Genomic DNA, 18,183 nt, shown 5'->3' with positions numbered 1-18,183 from the left:
TTCTTTCCTTACATAAAGGCAATCCTAAAGGTAATCTATCTGTGATAGATAACTCATTCAGAAGAACATTGGGGGTGTGCCCAAAGATAAAAAGCTATAATATATATATAGCTTTTTAACAGCCAAACATTTTTTTAATCTGTTTTAGGCATCCCGAGCCATAAATTAGTTGCCCAAAAATGCCACACCCCCTTCCCGGGAAATGCCACACCCATTTCCGGGAAGGGGGTGTGGAATTATGGCAAAATGAGAAATCATGTCAGACGTCGAATTTCACGGATTTTCAACGCTGAACACGAATATGACATTCGTCTTGACCTCCGACACTCCAGTGACCGTGAGGACAAGACATGTCAGACGTGTCAATTTTAACAAATTTGTGACAGGCAAAGGCAATATGATATTCATTCTACGTATAACACACGTGTTGCACCCCTTCGTTACATGCGTTTGTAACGGTTTATTTATTTGTGTACATAAATAAGTATCCGCCACATTAGATTTCTCTCTTATTCTTTTTCTGACTGGAATGGATTGATTTAAGTATATTTTTATTGCAAAAGAAAATGTCCACACTTATCGCTCTGTGCGTCATCATCATCACACGAGCAACCAGATATTGTCCAAACTTACGACCAGATCTCCTCAAAATAACTGTAAATCATTGGAAGGAAAGGAAGGGAAAAATGAATAAATCATGGATGACCTGACTTGCCAAGAAGTTAGATAGTTGGAGCCTGTATCAAAAGATAATTCTAATTATGCGTGCAATTAATTAATTGGAGATGATTAGAGATTTAAATAATTTACTTCATTTCATGCAACATTTCTCTCGAGAAAATTTTGCAATGAAACGCTACAAAAGTCCGTAGAGTCCGGTTATGAAAAACCCAGATGAAATCTCGGAAATATGCATGGAACAAGATATAGATATGTATAAAACGATTTTTTTTAATTCCTTTTAAATTGCTTCAAATTTAATTTATTGAAGAACAAACTAACATTTCCACATGCTTTGGTTTCATATTTTTATTTTGCCCGATGATCGGGCAGCTAAAATCACGTTCGTTGTCCACAGTGGTTTTAACAGCATTTGGAGAAAGTTAAATATTTATTAATTATTTCTAATAATATAATTATTATAAAAATTAATGTCAAATCAAAAAAAAATTATTTCTACATATATTGTGAATTTCTGAGGTTTCTCTAGAAAAACGTTCTGAGTTGTTATGGTCATGGAATGAATTTTAAAATTTGTACTCTCACCGGAAATAAAACGTTTCAATTTTTACACAAAAAATTTCACCTTCAAGAACAATGTTCACTCACGATCTTAAAGGTCAAACTTAACGAGAGTCGTTATTTCTCGTGAAGATGATTTCCAAAAAATGCCTCCTCGTCACCCCAACTCTTCTCGTGTTCGCTATTTTCCTTCTACGCCCAGTCGTGGGGATGGTGAGGTGGGGAAGAAAGAGTCCTGTAGACCGACACACGATTTTTAACGAAGGTATACGATGCATAATGTATTCACTCACAACTTTATTTTCAAACTTTGTATTTTTATACATTTTTAAAGTCCCACTACGGAACATGAGCTGTTACATCTGCGTCGGTGACCTTCACCCCGACGCGGGTACGATTTTGCAACGCTGCAGCGTCTTCAGGAAGACTTGGAAGAAATTTAAAGAGGCTAAAGGTGATTACAACAAAGAGTTGGCGTACATCTTAAAGGACAAGTTTACTGAAAACTGTGAGGAGGGGGTTGAAGGTCAGTCACTTTTTCAGATATACAAAAAAAAAACTTGAATACTTGGGAGAATTGGCAAATTCAAATGCAAAAACCTGCAAATATCTCGTATGCATGTCATTTTTATGAGTTTATGTCCATGCCATTTTGCCTTTTTTACACTCATGATTCCACTTTTACGATTTCTGGCACTTTTTTCCTCAACCGAATTTGCTTCACGGAAATGGGGGTCATAGCGTCGCACGATTCACAAAGCTTGAAATATTGCATCGGTTTTAATTCCAGATTGCTACTACTCCCGTCCTTACGACACCCGTATCGTTGGATTTGAAGAGCGTGGCTGTGGAAGTGGACCTGATATCCTTGACGCCGAACCATCAGAGGGATGTACCTTCGAGACACTCAAGTTCCTCGGGGAAGAAATGCTCGTGACGAATTGTGTCTGTGACAATAAGAAATATTGCAACGGGGCGCCGCGACGACAAGGCGGAGGGAAATGGTAAGGTCGTCGCTAAAGGGCAAAGGTTATTTGAACTAAACTTCTATGTTTTTACTATCAGGTCAGATCTTGTCTTGGTTGGATTTGCTGTTATTGTACAACAACTCTACTCCTTATAAGTGGGAGGAGCTCACCACAATCAAGTAAAATAAATTAAATCTTGTGGTTAATGTGTAATTGTCAACACGAACTTGCCCTCAAGTTCGAAAAGCATAATTTTTATGAAATAATTTAATGATTATAAAGTGTAATATAATATGGTGGTAAATGGGTGGATGAGAATAATATTTATTGTGTGTTATCGTGTCATTCCTTCCTTAGTATTATTTCGCCTTGAAAAAATGATAAAAGTGATAAAACTCACTGGTTGCAACTTGCAAACTGCCGATGTACAAACTATTAACTTTTGACTATAATTTCTAAAAATAAACTTTTACTGAAAGAATGGGCTTTACATAAATATTCTAAAGGGAAGAAAAATCAAACGAAACGAGGATGACGGTCTTCTTAAAAAGTTGCCAAAATGGTCAAAGCAATATGCAGCTACGCTTTAGATTAGTGTTTCATGGGTTATCATCTTCCGTCGACTCTACCCCACAAGCACTCCTCTTATGGCCAATCACCTAGCCCCTAACACATAAGATGAGGTTCGAACAAAGTAATATTTTATAACCAGCTCATGTTTATTCCATCAAATAAAAGAAACGCCAGGGATAATGGGTTATTCTAAATACTTTAAATATTATCTAGCGGTTTCATTTTGAACCGTAACGTTAGGAAAAATAAGAAAATATTAATTCAATCAACATGCTCTTACACATTAAAACCTCTATATAATTCATAGTTTAGAGGCATCATTATTAAGCCCCCTTGAACCTGAAAGAAAGAAAAGAATATGCGGATAAGCTAGATAGTTCGCAAATAATAACCACGTAATTTATATACTTTGTTCGCCTTACTTCTTATTTTTGTATGCCGGGGTGTTCTTCCAATGGATTAGTTTAGCCCGTTGTTCTCGAGCCATCACCGAAGTGTCGTTAGCATCTGGTTCGACGACAGCAGCAGTCTGTGAACGAAGGGTGGATCGACGATTTTCTTCTTCTTCCTCCTCCTCCTCCTCCTCCTCCTCCTCCGCCTCAAAGAGCGATCCTTCTTCAGTCGTTACTGATGCAGGCCGTCTGCAATAACATTAGCCGAGTTAAAAAAATTACATTTAGTTTGTCATCATGATTACAATCATTACCGAGTCCTGCTTCTTGGCCCTGGGCGGGGCGCCTGAGCCGGACGTTTTGGTCCTGCTGGATAATGTTCCCGGCGATGTGCCTCCCGTTGATCTCCACGGATATCCATCTTACATTTCGTACAAGTAAATGTCTTATTATCTTCGTTCGTACTTTCAGAGCTTTCGGAAGGCAGTGTCTTTTTGGTGGCCATGTTATGTTACTTCTCCAGATGTCTGCAAGGAAGATAAATTTAAATTTCTTTTTAAAATTCTAAAACATATTGATGAGTCGAGGAAAGTTCGCCAACTTAAAAAAATATATCAAACGCATAATTCGACACGGGGGAGAACATCAAAAAAGATAAAACACGTAAGTTAGCATAAGTCACAGAACAAGATGAACTACTTCAGATTAGTTCAGATAACTTAAAAATAAGTAAACAAAAAAGATAAACAAAAACAACGTCGGCTACTCAGTCATCCAATTCGCCGGAGATTAAACTTCTAAAAATATCTAACCTTGAAAAAAATAATATACTATCCAGTGAACACAACACCACTGTGTTGGAAAAGGTGACCTTAATTTAGGACCTGTCAATATTTCTTAAAAACATAAAATTTGGAAATATCGAAAAATCTGGAAAACAAAATACTACCAGCAGCTACTCAAAGTCAAAAGAAGAAGCCACCATAGTTTCAATGTCCTTCACCGACGTGGAACGGCAGCACATTTGAGGTGCATCCAACTCTCAAGTCAGGAAAATAATACAGCTTAATTTTATACATGTAAATATATATCAATTAATTTAAAAGTATTTAAAACAACTGTCATATTATAACATGCAGTAAAAGTTATCTCAGAGCTATCTCGCTAAGAAGTCGAACAGTAATCACTAGTTTGACCAACAGTACAATTTTTGCAACTATTTCACTTTAGTTCGTTACTTCTGTAACAGAACTTCTGTTATTGTTTGAAATTTAATTGTTTTAACTCAGATTTTTTGAAGAAATAATTGACACATATTGCGCAAACAACTTTGTTGGTTAACTATATGGATGAATGCTTCCCTCTCAAGCGGTACTTTCTCCAAACGTGTGTGATGCAATGCAATCATCCAATAGTATCATCCTACCTAATCCTATAATGTATCACAGCAAGCAATCAACAATTCTGCTGCAGCATTTCGTTTTTGACGTACAAACAACACAAACTCATCTATTCCTTTACCCAATTTTGCATTCCACAGTTGTCATTCCTGGTTTTGAGTTTTGAGCTGCATTCATCCATTCCACGATTTCGTTTTCGACGTACAAACTACACAAACGCATCTATACATGTACGTGTCAATTTTGCATTGCACAATTGTCATTCCTGGTTTTGAGATCCATTCCACATTCCATTTTTCTAAGGCGAGACCCCAAACGTAACCATGCACCCAAAAAAAATACGTGCATGGTTACGGCGAAGCCATAGTATGCAGTTAAGTGGACACCTCAAAACAGTCAGATAAGATTGTGAGAGAACCATACGTTGTAGAGACATGCGGTTTTGACCAATGGGTAGTAAATTCTTTGTAGTATTGATTATAGATCTCTGGGCTTAATCGGTTTACACCTTCATGGTATATTTCTCATTTTAGTGACTTTTTTTCCTGCATCTCAAAATATTCCGCTGAAAGTGAAAAATCGGCTCAGGGAAATCGAAAGAGCTTCAAAAAACATTAAGATCATTCTTTGGATTCATGCAGATCGGATCAACAATGACGAAGTTATGGAGGTTTTAAAATTTTAAAATTCAGTTAACATCCATAGCAACTTTCGTAAAGAAATTCTTTATATACAGGGTGGTTAAAATGTCACGCTACAATGGAAAATTTTTCGATGGGAAAAATCCATAAATTTCCATTAGTTACCGAAATTTTGTCTCTAAAATGCAACATTTTAAGAATTTTGTCATCAGTTTTGATAATAATTTATAAAAATCTCAATCCCAAATCTTGTAACTAATGGAGATTGAGGGACTTTTCCCATTGAAAAAATTTCCATTGTGGCGTGACATTTTAACCACCCTGTATATGTGTAGATGATGGCCCGAGACAGGGCTTATATAATCGTCACGTTAGTCTGTCTTTCGATAACTCTCTCAAGCATTGACCGATTTTGACCAAAATTTGGTACAAACATGTGGCTTGGCAATGCAACGACCAAGTTCGAAGAAGGGACCAAACAAGATTTGGACTGATGGGGGCCACATAAGTGGGTGGCGTGCATATTATACATCAAAATTTAAAAATTGTGCTAGAAAGCTGAAATTTGACATGGAGCTCTAATGGGTTATAATAGAATATGAATTGAAATTTAAAACATTTTCATTTGGAGCGACCTTGTGAAGCGACCCTTATTGATTTTTCAAAATCATCCAATCGAGCTGAAATTTGGTAGAGAAATTTGTAATGGTTCGTAATGCAGTATTGGGTGATAATTCCAACCTTTTCTTGACTCGGGCTATAGCTAGTCTGAATTGTAGGTTTTTAATTACGGAGTTAAAAAATTGCTCACTTAAAAACCCCAAAATAAATAAATTAAAAAAAATAAAACTAAGGCTAGAGGCGCTATTACAAACAAGAAACAAGCCCTCCCACCAACACCCCCGTCTCGCCGTGGCCCCATTAATATTTTTATGTCTGGGGGGTGTAATCGAAATTTATGATTCAAAGTTTTAACCACTAATGTAAACTGCATTTAAATTGATAAATACAGTTTTATATTGCATTGCACTTGTAAACCCTGTCGGCTGCAGTTCTTGCATTAATTTCAATTTAGGAAAATATGTAGTAGTCTAGCATTAATCAACAGAGTCCGGATAAATTATTGAAAAACCCCGAAACATTTATGCGAAATGTTTAATCAAGTCTACAAAATATGTGTAAAAATATTTTTTAAATTTGATTAAAGAAAATCTATACCAGAACCAAGATCCTAAAGTTTCAAATCAATCAGTATTGTTGTTGAAAAAGCTTGGAATATACACATACCCGGACTCTGTTCATTACCCGTCGTACACAAAATGAAATGTTTATTTCTTAAAACCAACTATTTTAACGTATGCAATCATGCGGTTAAATACATTCCAAGTCTTCATTCAGTAATTTCAGAATTTCGGAATAGCTGCTCTGGTAAACGAGCTACATAAATAAACTTGTAGTTTCATTTCCGACATTTGTGCGACAATTTTATGACACTATCACGAAAATAGCATGCATCAATGTTGGCATATATACCCCATTATACGTGGTTTTCTAAATTGTTGGGTATGATGCAGGAAAGAATTACAAAAAATAAAATTGTGGTTACACCCCCAGATATAAAAATATTAATGGGGCCGCGGCGAGACGGGGGTGTTGGTGGGAGGGCTTGTTTCTTGTTTGTAATAGCGCCTCTCGCCTTAGTTTTATTTTTTTAAATTTATTTATCTATTATGATTTCTCTAAGTACATTTTTGCATTTATTATAATAAATTCGAGTCAATGTCTGTCTATTAATAACGCACGTTGATAATCCCCAGCCCAGAGTCAAGTGACTCGTTAACTTGTGACAATACAGATAATCAAGGCTGTATGGCCCGCTTCTCGTCCATTGCATTATGACTCATCACTACCCGAGCAGCACCATAAATTCATGGTAAGTACCGGACATTTTTTGCTCAAAAAATTTTAAAACGAAAAATTTCATGTTTTTTGTTACCAGAATATATATCTAGATATATGACATACTGGGTTTCCGTTCGAATCGCTATAATTTTGGTTTTAAAATTTTCCTGAAAAATTAAATTGACTAAAATTTAATTTCGAACGGGAATTCAATAAGCTGTATGATGTAATATGTCTAGGTATATATTATGGTAGGAAAAAACATCAAATTTTTCGTTTTAAAATTTTTTGAGCAAAAATTGTCCGGTACTTACCATGAATTTTTGGTGCTGCTCGGGTAGTGATGAGTCATAATGCAATGGACGAGAAGCGGGTCATACAGCCTTGCAGATAATGATGATGAATGTGTATCAATGTTTTTTTGTATAATAGTTCTGTTATAATTTTTATGAATCTTATGTAAATAGGAATCTGAGGCTGTGCAGTTTGTCGCTTTTGCGTATGCGGAATATCTTGGAACATGGTTCCGAACCCTGCTAATTTAACTATATTAAAAGCTATACTACTAATTAAATTATGTAATAATCCAGGTTTAGTTCGTAATTTCTGATTTAGTTCCAGTTGCCTGCACTGTGTAATTAAATACGAATTAGTGACTAGTTCTCACAAAATTAAGAGGAAAATTTATGGAAAATTATATAAAACGCTTCGTATAAATCAGGGCTACAATTAGATTAATTCAATTATGTCGGTGCCGTGCCACTTATCAGACGATAAACTTACATTTCTCGTATGTCTCACTTTCGAGCACAATTATTAATTAAATTAAATAAGACATGACACAGCAATTAAATTAGTGGCACTTTATCCCACGGCATTATGCATACGGTTGACTTGAAACTTGATGCATGTAGTAAATATACATTAATAGTGCAATTTCCATTTTAAATATGAAATGATAAATGCAAATGAGATTGATCATGAATTTTTTAAAAATTCTCAAGAATTACAAAAAAATGAATGATTTTCATTTTATTCACACAATTAACTTTATCTTTATACAGATTATTACATCTTTGACAATCTTATTGGTGATCCATCCGGTGCGACGATTATCTACATAATTAAAAGATAAGTGCTTACGTCATTAATATTATTTTATTGAACACAGTACTTTTCAAAAATACTTATATCTTTCAAATAAGCACCCACCTTTAAATCGTTATCCCCATCACCACCATACATTTTAGGAAATTCTGCAAATGGGACATACTTTCCAATTTCGTTTCTCATAATGTCGGTATCCGAACCAAGCACGGTAATTTTTCTCGCCGTCTTGTCGTCCATGACGGGACAGATCAATTTCCATAAAATCTGAAAAGTCATGGGAGCTGAAATGAAATGTAAAATTCGTTGGATTCATGTTAAAACTTATCTATCTGCACATTGATTGTTTAGTAAATAAAAAAATAAATTTGAACATGCATTTTCTAATAAACAACTTGATTTTGAAGCAAACTTTAAGTATAAAGGTATCTGATTTTCAGAATGAAGTAATTTTTACCATTCACCACAAATCCCCTCCCCAACAATTCGGGGTAATTGCTGTCAAAAAGTTGCGACGCCTGCATCGTAATCTGGATCACTTCGAAACATCTCATTTGCGAAAATGAGAGATCCTTGAAGTCATAGATGCCAACTAATTGGCCCATCCAAGATTTCTCGCGAGTCGAATGGGCACATGATCGAGCACATAGTTCCATAGTTTTAATCGCATATGACATAAAGTCTTCGCGTTGGTTAGAGACGACGGACTTGACGTCCCAAGCCCCGAATTTTAGGACGATCACTGAAAAAAAACATCAAAAATGTAAGTAGTAGTAAGTAAGAATTTATTAATATATGGCCTGTGGCCCTCATCAAATAGCAAAAATGTAATGATTATTCGGAAATATGTAAAAATATTTGTCATGTCGATTTGAGACTAGGTATTGCATTTGTGCAGATGCACGATTTACATTAGAGAGTCACGGATTCATCTGACTAGATTTACATTAATGTTTAAGTTAATGTTAAAGTAATGTTAACTATCTTAACTTTGTTATCGCCCTAACTTACGTACCTGGATTATCGTTCTTGTCAAAACCGCAAATGTGCCAGGGAAAAAGACCGTTGACACCCCAGCCGGGAGGATCAGGTTTCGAGACGATAGCATCCACGTCGTTCTCCTTGAGCCAGACGTGGTTCTATTATGTGTCAAAAAAAGACGAGTAAATTATCTATGATCTTTTCTAATTATGATTTTCGACCAATTGATTAATTATGGTATGAATTTACCTTGCGTAGCATTTGTTCTGCTGGAGTAATGCTTTGTCTTCGAGCTAAAGTTATGAGTAAAATATCATTTATCTATATATTGAAGATTGATAAAATTGTTGTAATAAAAATTGATATGACTCGACTTTGGCGTTACATTAATAACAGATTTGTGTATGATATTTATTAATGATTAATGACAACTTTCTTTACCGACCTCTCAAAAATCTCACCAGGTTTTTGTCCTTTACATATTCCTGAGCCAGATTTAAATCTGAGGTGCGTTTCCGAAGCTGTAGCATCCCAAATTATCACGTTTTAAAGAAATTGTAATTCCAAGTCCCTTATGTCACAAAATTATTGAGATCTCACCTCTTGTACTAGACGGGTCTCATGTTCTGACACGGCTTCCATTGTAATTCCAGACCCTGTTAGTCATTAGTCAAGTAGTTCAAGACTATGCACTCCGAACTCCAATTCTCGACTGGATTGCTTCGGTCTGGTTCTCGAACAAATGCAGAGGAAAATTATGACAAACCTCAATATCAAATTCAACTTGGGTTACTACTACATGCTTTGTTACTTGGAAATACCTGCTAGTTTACATGAACAACAAAAATTAGTCGATTATTGAAACTAGATACACAAAACAATAAAATAATATTTATGATTTAGAGCATGAAAAAACAAGGATCTTGAAATGTATTTAAATAAATATGTATATCATTCATCCACAGTTTTAATGATCATTGCGTAAAGATGTTACAAATTTAATGTATGTGTGCGTATATTAACACATGCCATAAGAACCTGATCTTTGTAATTAAGCATCGTAAAATTTTATGTGTATAAAACACACCCTTCAATTCGTCCCAGTCGCAGTAGGTACGTGAAATGTCAGGTTTTTTACATGTAAATTATTTTCAGCGAAGCAACAATATAAAACAATTTATGTACATATTCTCTTTCGGTTATTGATCAATTATTCACGACGTTCCATTTAATTGATATGCAAGACAAGTTTGGTGGTACAAGGTCAATTCTATTAAGATTTGAGGTGAGCCGAAACCGACACCACCGATATGATACAAAGTCCGATTTACGTACATATTTAATTTAAAATTCACACCAATGTTATGTATTTTATTATGTTATTTATTCAACATTGCATTACTTGACTAGTTTATCAAGTACTTATAAAAAATACATAAACTTCCCAATACAAACTGAAGCTTCTAATGATGGGAATTCTAGGATACTTAAGATCGAATTACATGAATATTAGGTATCCACTTCCAGTTTCCTACTTACCCACGGACTGTGTACTACGTATGACATAAGGATAATAAATAAGTTTTAGAGATAATTCTTCGTTGCAGTAAAAATTTACGACACAATTCGTTGGTGTTAATTAATCCTGTAATTAACACTCGACTAAGCGCTAAAATACGATAAAATTAAGATAATTAAATTATATCTCAAAGTACTTGAAGGATGAGTCGTCATTTTTGTAATACAACAATTATATAAAAATGCCATGTATGTATTTAATACTTACTTAGCATGTAATGTACCTGAATTAAAAGGCTTGACAAACTGTATTAATTACTGATTTCTACGTAATGCGAACTTTGTATCCGACTGTTTATCGTTAAATCTGAGTGATACAATATTTTAAAGTTAAAAAAATAGAGCTTGCGTGCTAGCCAACGTCTGACCTTCCAGTTACAGATTATTAACCGACACTAACAATATACATACATAAGTATAATTATTGCCCTATGCTTTGACTTTTAAAGGAAATTTTCCGCTAGCAACGAATAGGTCGACATTTTTCCCTTCCACTATCGTCATTCAAAACTAGTCCGGTTTTGGGAAGAAATCCCCGTTAGTCTTGTGCTGTCCAAAAAAATAAACTTAATTACCTGCAAAATAGCTAAACTTTCATCTAAACAAGACTCACCATTTTAAAATGTCTTCCCAAAGAAGCACCCTGCGTGTAATCCTTCGAGCAAATGTGGCAAATAAATGGTTTCTCCAGAGTATGGGTCGATAAGTGCGTCGTTAACTCTTCAGTTCGGATAAATGTCTTTCCACAAAAATAGCAGCTCCTCTTTGCCTTTTTATCTGCATTAGCATGTGCTCTTAAAATGTGCATTTTCATGTCGCTTGCCTTCTTGCCACAGGTTGGACAGGTGGGAATATTTTGCGGCTTTTCATGCACGTTCCTAATATGAGCTCTGATTTGCGCAAGAGAATGTAAAACCCTAGAGCAAAGGTGACAGCCAAAGGTAGGCGTGGTTTCAGATGGGTGTTGGGTATCCATGTGCTCTTGTAGGTAACTCTTTTTAGCAAATTTCTTCTTACAAATGGAGCAGATATGAGGTGTAGGCGCGTTATGTCTGAGTATTTTATGAGCTCGAAGTTGCCCACGGTCAGCAAAGGTGACAGGACAGAGGTCGCAGGAGAGGTTGCTTTCTCCATTATGAATTTTCAAATGGGCAGCGAGCTAGAAATAAGTAAACAATCAAGGAAATTATTACAGAAATTTAAAATATACGTCCAATTGCATGATATTTTTTCAAAATTGTATCTACATAACTTATCCCCTGATAGAAAAATCGATTTGCACACGCAGCAACCAAACAGTCCATCCCCTTCTTGGTGCGTTTTGAGATGCGTTTCCAACAAAATCTTTTCTGAATACACCTTCCCACATGAATCACATTTATGGATCAAGAGTTTTGGGTGGTGTTTTCTCTCGTGCTGCCGCAGGTGTGTCGACGCTGAGGTCGTGAACGCGCATCCAGTGATGACACATTTTTTCAGCCTTAAATCGTTCCCATCCCCATGAATCTTTTCTAAATGTAGTTGAAGCTTCCCATCCTCTCCAGGAAAGAAGGGGTATTCGCATATCTTGCACTTTAACGTTCTACCAGTGCCATCGAATTTTTTGTGCAATGTGACATGTCGCCTTAGCACAACCTTGGAGACGAACGCTTTCTTGCAGAGGTCACACCTCCACTTCTTCCTAAGAGTTGGGTCCCCCTCATGTTTAGTGATGATATGGTTAGACATCGTTCCTGCATTGAGGCATGTATAGGAACAAAACTCACAGGATTTTCTTCTGTCGTCAAGATTCGTGTGACGTTTCTCGTGGTCACGAAGTGTTATCAGACTGGAATACGCTCGCTTGCAGGTTGAGCAGGTGTACATCGTGGCTGTTTTTTTGCTACTGTGGGAGGAACTGAGATGTTCCAGGAGGGAGGGGCCGTCTGGGAACGTAGTGTCGCAAACTGGGCAAGGAACGGGGGACGTTGAAGAGTGGAGTGCGACGTGGGCGTTGAGGGTGGATTCCAAAATAAAGTACTCGTCACATGAGGGGGTGGGGCAATGGTGAAGGAGGGTGATATGACTTTCCATGATATGTTCCCAAATAAGGAGGGGGCTCTTCCTCACAAATTTGCAGGAAACAGTGACGGGGCATTTCATTTTCTCGGGTGAGTACCAACGTTCGTCATCTTTGTGGGACTCGATCGAGTGGCAGTTGAGGTGAGTTTGTAGTGCTGTTGGACAAGGTGATACGATACTAATTAATTTACATAATTGCAAGGACAATGCCAAGGAACTTTGGTAAGTTTGTTAATATGGTCATTATTGTCATGAATAATTTTGTGACATTACTATTTTTTGGATAAGCCCAAGGTCCTTTGTCACCACAAATGGAACAAATAGAAAGTGGATCTATCTTGGATGGATTCCTTCTGATCTTCTTGGTTACTTTTGGTCGAGGGAGTTTCTTGGACGATGATTTATTAAAAGCCGGATCCCCAGTTTTCCCAATTTTTTGAGGTGGGCCATCGCGGTTTGAATGGGCCGAACCATTACTGTGACAAAAGCAGGATTATTGCTAATTAAGAAAACAAAAATAATGAATTGACATGAGCTATTTACCGGAAATAATCATCAACATCTTCCAATGGATCACGGCTGAGGTCTGTTTCTTCATCGTCGTCGTCTTCTTCCTCGTCCGTTACTTCGTCCATGACCTGTTGTGACCAGTCTTCTACGTCATCCTCCTCATCGTCGTCATCCTCGAGCACATTTCTAATACATTCCCCTGAATTATCATTTTCCACTTCTATTTCCGATTTGATGACAAGTGGTTCCATTTCAGCACCAGTGTTCCGGAGAAGTTGATCTATGCATTTGGAAAAAATTGCATTAAAATAGTCTAATTCAAATATTGAATAAATCATTACCTTCATCTTTCATTTTCATGATCAAATATAAAATTTGCCATAAAATTTCGACGAACGAGAAAGGCTCACAAACTTTGGAGGAAATGGATTTTTTCGTAGCGTCGTCGACATATCTTGATCCCTAAACTTTAGGGCTGCAGAAACAACTCGTGACCGTCATGGTCCCTACTATACAATTAATTACAAGGCAACTACATAATTAAACAATTTAAATTTTAAGTTAAAATTTTTAACAAATGTTGTGTGTGAGAATTTGAGAATACTTTCAGCTGCTCTGTCGGTCTCAAATTCACATCCCGCATTTATTGTAACAAGATCTTGATACACATTTCATGAACAAATAGTTTTCAGAATTTCATGAAAATGAATAACAAAGCGCCTACAAAAATTCTGTATGCAATTTTAGGTTATTTTTAATCCATCAGACTATTAATTGAAATCACATTGTTAAACACTTTGAAATCGCATTATTTGAAGGCATTACCGTTAGAAATTTTCCCTAAGTAAAGCATGTTAACTTCGGATTTATGTCTCAGGTTTATTGAATTCTTCAAAAAAAAGATAAAATTCAGAAAAGACGTCCCTTTAAATTTACTAGAAATATTTTCATGTCGTAATTTTTTCATATGTGCATATTTATTTATTTTCGTAAAATCAAGTCATGATTCAGTCGTGGACTAAATTAGTTTTGTCAAATTATCAGAGGTGGTAAAAGTACATGCATTTCAAAATACAATTTTTAAAATTCACAGTACTGAAAATAATCTCATCTCCAGTGTAAATTAAAAAAACATTGGTCAGCAAAGCATACATATACTAATCGGCATATTAAAAACACAATTTTAATTTTGAAAAATGATCGCTATACGTTTCACTTTACTTATTTGTTTTATGCTATGCATGCAAAAATTATTTTGTAATTTGTAATTTTATTTTCTGACGTTATTTAAGTCAAATGTTACTTTTTCACACGTTAATTAGAATTAAAGCTCGAGAAACTTGATTACCAATTTGTGTGTAATTAGGATAAAATAGTTTCACAATTAAAAATCATTTTTTCATACAAATGCAAATATAGTTAATTTTGCTCCTGTAGAATATTTAATTATCCAATTTTAAAAGTACTGTTGTGTGTGACTTATAGCTAAAATTACTTTTTATCTTGCAATGGAGGCGCAAACCATGTTCAGCCCAGATTATTTTTTGACCATGTTAGTTTGGAAGAGCAAGTCTCTCGAAACAACATTTGGTTCACCACTTGCGCAGATGCGCAAAATTCAGCAAGTTATGGGCGCCACAAGTTCGCAAAAAGTGGTCGAGAGTGAGCTCGCTCTGGACTTTGCATCAAAAATCATGCGTTTTGCGAACTCGTGGCGCCCATAACGTGCTGAATTTTGCGCATCTGCGCAAGTGGTGAACCAAATGTTGTTTCGAGAGACTTGCTCTTCCAAACTAACATGGTCAAAAAATAATCTGGGCTGAACATGGTTTGCGCCTCCATTGTTAGATCAGCTTGTAAATGTAATGAACAGAACAATTTATTTTGTAAAAATCCTGTTACATTTTTATGTTCATGAAAAAGTTATTTCGTATGATTTAAGTGCCATTATGAATAAAAACTAAATGCTTATAACACTATTTCTTGTTTAAAATTGAATTTGTTTGTTAAAAGCATCAAGCAAATCATTGTTATAAAAAACAATCCTAAAAATTTCTGTACTCTTTGCACATTGTTTCATTTTTTCATTTAAATATCGAAACTTATCCCTAATTCTAACTACACATTAAATGAATTACATCACAATTTCCACTCAACCACAAATTTTCTCCACCTTACAAATAAGCACATTCCTTCCTATATATCAAATCCTCTCGTTATTTGATCCCCTTAAAAAAACCCGGTATGCAAACTGAAGAGTGACGCAAAAATAAAAATCTAAGCCGATCAAATAATCGGATCAAATTCATTCAACCCACAACAACACAATGCTGCATACACACATACATTTTTGTATGCATACCACCATTTCCATCCCTAAATACATATGTATACGTAAGCATAATAAGCATCTGACAGCATCTGGTGGGCACAAAAGCCGGGCATTTTTTTAACTTTTTTATTCGCACGTTACATAAAATTTTCCTGTCCCATGGATCGGATTGGATTTACGTTTAGATGAAAGGGCCACCCTCCTCCTCCTCTCATCGTATCGTATCTTTCTATATGCCTGCAAAAGTACGGATGGCAGGTGGATTTCGTTACTACTCCTGACTGGCGAAATGTATGGAATGTACCTCTCTCGCCTTGGGGCGAGGCAGTAACGTAAACTAGAAAAGCAAAGTGAATCTCTCCACCACCAAACCAAACCAACATCCCAATGAACAAACTCGGATAGTTTATATAGAGATGATGCCCGGGTGTGTGGGATGGGCAGGGATTTTGTCCCCAGTCTTTTTTTATAACTTGACTTGAAATCAATTCGCGAAAATCAAATTAGTCTCAGATTTTTCTTTTTCAAAACCCCATCACAAAAAAATTAATCATGACAATCAAAAAAATCCTCTAATCAAAATCAAATCAAGGGCTATGTATCCAATCAAAATGCGATGATTTATATTCTTGTTCAATATTCAATTTCCGATTAAATTAGCGAATAAATTCTTCCAGTCTCAATCCCCCTCTTAAAACTCCTCTGACACCAATCATACTAAAATTTCCCTACAAAATCCTCCCACCTTTCCACTCACTCTCCTCGAACTTTCTCTGGAGAAAAATTCTTCTTTGTGTACTCATCCAAAATTCATTCATTTAACAGAATTTATTTCTCATCCCGGATTATTTTTGCCAGGGTCCATTCCATCATCTCTTCTTCAGCATCCTTCCACGGCTTCCTCTCCACAATGGCAATATCCATTCTTTCTTTTTCCTTACTCTATAGCAGACCAGACTATTGCTGGTTGGCTGGTGTAAAATAAAATGAGTTAAGCTGTGGCATCCCATCCCATGCCCTGTCTCGTCCTCGGCATGGTATATTTCCTACTCTCGTACCGTGGTTTCAAGTACTTTCAACCTCTCTCTGAATCTGCCTGATAGATAAAATTCCTTTATAATCATTTCTACCTTTTACGTTACACATTACATGCACAAAAAGCTATATCATCATCATCTCCTTCCTCCTCCTCCGCCTATCCATCCTCTGGCAGGGTTCGTTATACTGGACAATTCTCAACCCTTTCCTTTATTCCCACTTAAAGTAAAATATATAAATCAGTGTGTGTGGATGTGTGTGTAAGTGTGTACAAAATTGGGAAAAATGTAGTTTGCGAAAAATCATTAGGGAAAAAAGTGTTCATAAAATAGTAAAATTAGATGCAGTTATTTATTAGGCTAAATTTATTGGGATTGGATTTTTACTACTTTTAACAGAGCGTGACAAAGTAAAATAAAAGAGAGGAAAATCCTTGTGGAAGTAAAGTTATGGCGAAAATTGCATAGTGCAAATATAGTGACGCTATAAATAACAGGGCAAACAAAGCAATAATTTTGACAAAATTGCGCTAGTTGTGTTCCTATTGTGAAAATATGCAAAAATTGTAATAATAATTTGTAGTTTTTTTTAGGTGTAAGGTGACAAGTTTTAATAAAAATAGTAATAAGTTAATTAGTCTTGTTTGCCTTTCCTTAAAATTGTAGACTAATGTGGAAAATAATGCAATTTGTTAGTGAGAAAAATACGAAATAAAAATTCAATTAGTTGATTAGGAGAGCTTTTTGCTAGAAAAAATTGTGATTTCCAAGTTAAAAAAGAAAAGTTAAAGTTAAATCTTACAGTTACAATTAGTAAGGAATTTTAGAATTTAGAGTGATATTTATTAAGAAAAAAATTTCTATTTGTGCTTTCTCCCTCCCGTTTTTTTTGCTGCCGTGCTTTCTCCACTTTCTTTTCGAGTCATGACATAATTAATTATTTAAGTGAATCACCTGGTTTCCTTTTTTCCTATTGTATGTATTCTATTATTATCCTTGAGGTAGACCAGTGCAGTTGTAGGAAGAAAAGTTGCGATAAGTAAAAGTGCGTCGTGATAGAAGAAAAAAATACATAGAAAGCAAGAAGCCGTACGAGGTTAATAAGTAAAGTAAAGTAAATAAATCTGCAATGGTACGAGTAATAAGAAAATAATTGTAAACGTGTAAAAGTACACAATTTTTTTGCGAGTTACAAAAGTGAATTTGTCATCACTTTTACTACGGATTCTGTTCTGTAAAGAAGAAGAAAATAACAAGCCAAAAAATGCCTATTTATTCAGGTGAGTGAGTTATGTGGGTCATATAAATTGCAAAATTTTGTGCAAGAAAAACGCCGCAAAAATTGCCAAGATTACATTAGTAATTACATTATTAATTTAGATTCTTGCAATTTTACTTCGAGCTGATATCTTTTTGCACAAAAATCTTGCAATTTTAAATGAAAAGCATTCCAGTTTTT

General features: G+C 35.5%; 5 protein-coding genes and 1 long non-coding RNA gene across 11 annotated transcripts in view; 3 read left to right on the top strand and 3 right to left on the bottom strand.

Moving 5' to 3' along the window:
• The first annotated feature begins 1,055 nt into the window (after nt 1–1,055).
• Nucleotides 1,056–2,475, top strand: LOC110853568. Its single transcript, XM_035854525.1, has 3 exons — nt 1,056–1,507; nt 1,577–1,768; nt 2,033–2,475. Exons 1-3 carry the CDS (start codon nt 1,375–1,377, stop codon nt 2,248–2,250), a joined length of 543 nt encoding a protein of 180 aa, XP_035710418.1. The 5' UTR covers nt 1,056–1,374; the 3' UTR covers nt 2,251–2,475.
• A 433-nt stretch (nt 2,476–2,908) lies between these two features.
• LOC110853678 (nucleolin) lies at nt 2,909–4,527 on the bottom strand. Of its 2 annotated transcripts, none has more exons than XM_035854524.1 (4): nt 4,125–4,527; nt 3,490–3,702; nt 3,206–3,424; nt 2,909–3,122 (listed from the first exon to the last, which is right to left on the bottom strand). In XM_035854524.1, the coding sequence occupies exons 2-4, from the start codon at nt 3,678–3,680 to the stop codon at nt 3,107–3,109; spliced, it is 426 nt and encodes a 141-aa protein (XP_035710417.1). In that variant the 5' UTR covers nt 3,681–3,702; nt 4,125–4,527; the 3' UTR covers nt 2,909–3,106. The 2 variants fall into 2 exon arrangements, with proteins under 2 accessions (XP_035710417.1, XP_021957684.1); XM_022101992.2 differs by having other exon boundaries at nt 3,988–4,518.
• An 86-nt stretch (nt 4,528–4,613) lies between these two features.
• Nucleotides 4,614–8,313, top strand: LOC118436421. The gene is made up of 3 exons (XR_004835437.1): nt 4,614–5,028; nt 5,109–5,245; nt 8,183–8,313. It is a non-coding gene; the product is annotated as an uncharacterized LOC118436421 (long non-coding RNA).
• On the bottom strand, nt 8,115–10,090 carry LOC110853677 (SEC14-like protein 2). 2 transcript variants are annotated; one of them, XM_022101990.2, is made up of 7 exons: nt 9,807–10,085; nt 9,652–9,727; nt 9,456–9,499; nt 9,241–9,364; nt 8,683–8,967; nt 8,331–8,509; nt 8,115–8,234 (listed from the first exon to the last, which is right to left on the bottom strand). In XM_022101990.2, exons 1-7 carry the CDS (start codon nt 9,846–9,848, stop codon nt 8,187–8,189), a joined length of 798 nt encoding a protein of 265 aa, XP_021957682.1. In that variant the 5' UTR covers nt 9,849–10,085; the 3' UTR covers nt 8,115–8,186. The 2 variants fall into 2 exon arrangements, with proteins under 2 accessions (XP_021957682.1, XP_021957683.1); XM_022101991.2 differs by having other exon boundaries at nt 8,125–8,234; nt 8,331–8,492; nt 9,807–10,090.
• Nucleotides 10,091–10,544: 454 nt separating this feature from the next.
• On the bottom strand, nt 10,545–14,001 carry LOC118436420 (zinc finger protein 26-like). Of its 2 annotated transcripts, XR_004835436.1 has the most exons (7): nt 13,697–14,001; nt 13,389–13,635; nt 13,119–13,321; nt 12,036–13,000; nt 11,802–11,943; nt 11,398–11,701; nt 10,545–11,333 (listed from the first exon to the last, which is right to left on the bottom strand). XR_004835436.1 is itself a non-coding variant. In XM_035854523.1 (6 exons), exons 1-6 carry the CDS (start codon nt 13,713–13,715, stop codon nt 11,295–11,297), a joined length of 2,019 nt encoding a protein of 672 aa, XP_035710416.1. In that variant the 5' UTR covers nt 13,716–13,995; the 3' UTR covers nt 10,545–11,294. The 2 variants fall into 2 exon arrangements, 1 of the variants encoding a protein (XP_035710416.1); XM_035854523.1 differs by having other exon boundaries at nt 11,398–11,943; nt 13,697–13,995.
• A 2,629-nt stretch (nt 14,002–16,630) lies between these two features.
• The window catches only part of LOC110853674 (multiple PDZ domain protein), a 92,718-nt gene continuing 91,165 nt past the window's right edge, over nt 16,631–18,183 (top strand). Inside the window, exon 1 of one of the 3 annotated variants that reach the window (XM_035854515.1) lies at nt 16,631–18,004. In XM_035854515.1, the coding sequence (XP_035710408.1) occupies nt 17,989–18,004 (16 nt within the window). In that variant the 5' untranslated portion in view covers nt 16,631–17,988. The remainder of the gene's footprint in view (nt 18,005–18,183) is intronic. The other 2 variants (XM_035854513.1, XM_035854514.1) reach the window with 2 other exon arrangements.

The sequence above is a fragment of the Folsomia candida genome, unplaced genomic scaffold, assembly GCF_002217175.1.
Source record: "Folsomia candida strain VU population unplaced genomic scaffold, ASM221717v1 Fcan01_Sc008, whole genome shotgun sequence".
Classification (NCBI taxonomy): Eukaryota; Metazoa; Arthropoda; class Collembola; order Entomobryomorpha; family Isotomidae; genus Folsomia; species Folsomia candida.
The sequence above is the reverse complement of the archived record's forward strand: the minus strand, read 5'-3'. Positions and strand labels throughout refer to the sequence as shown.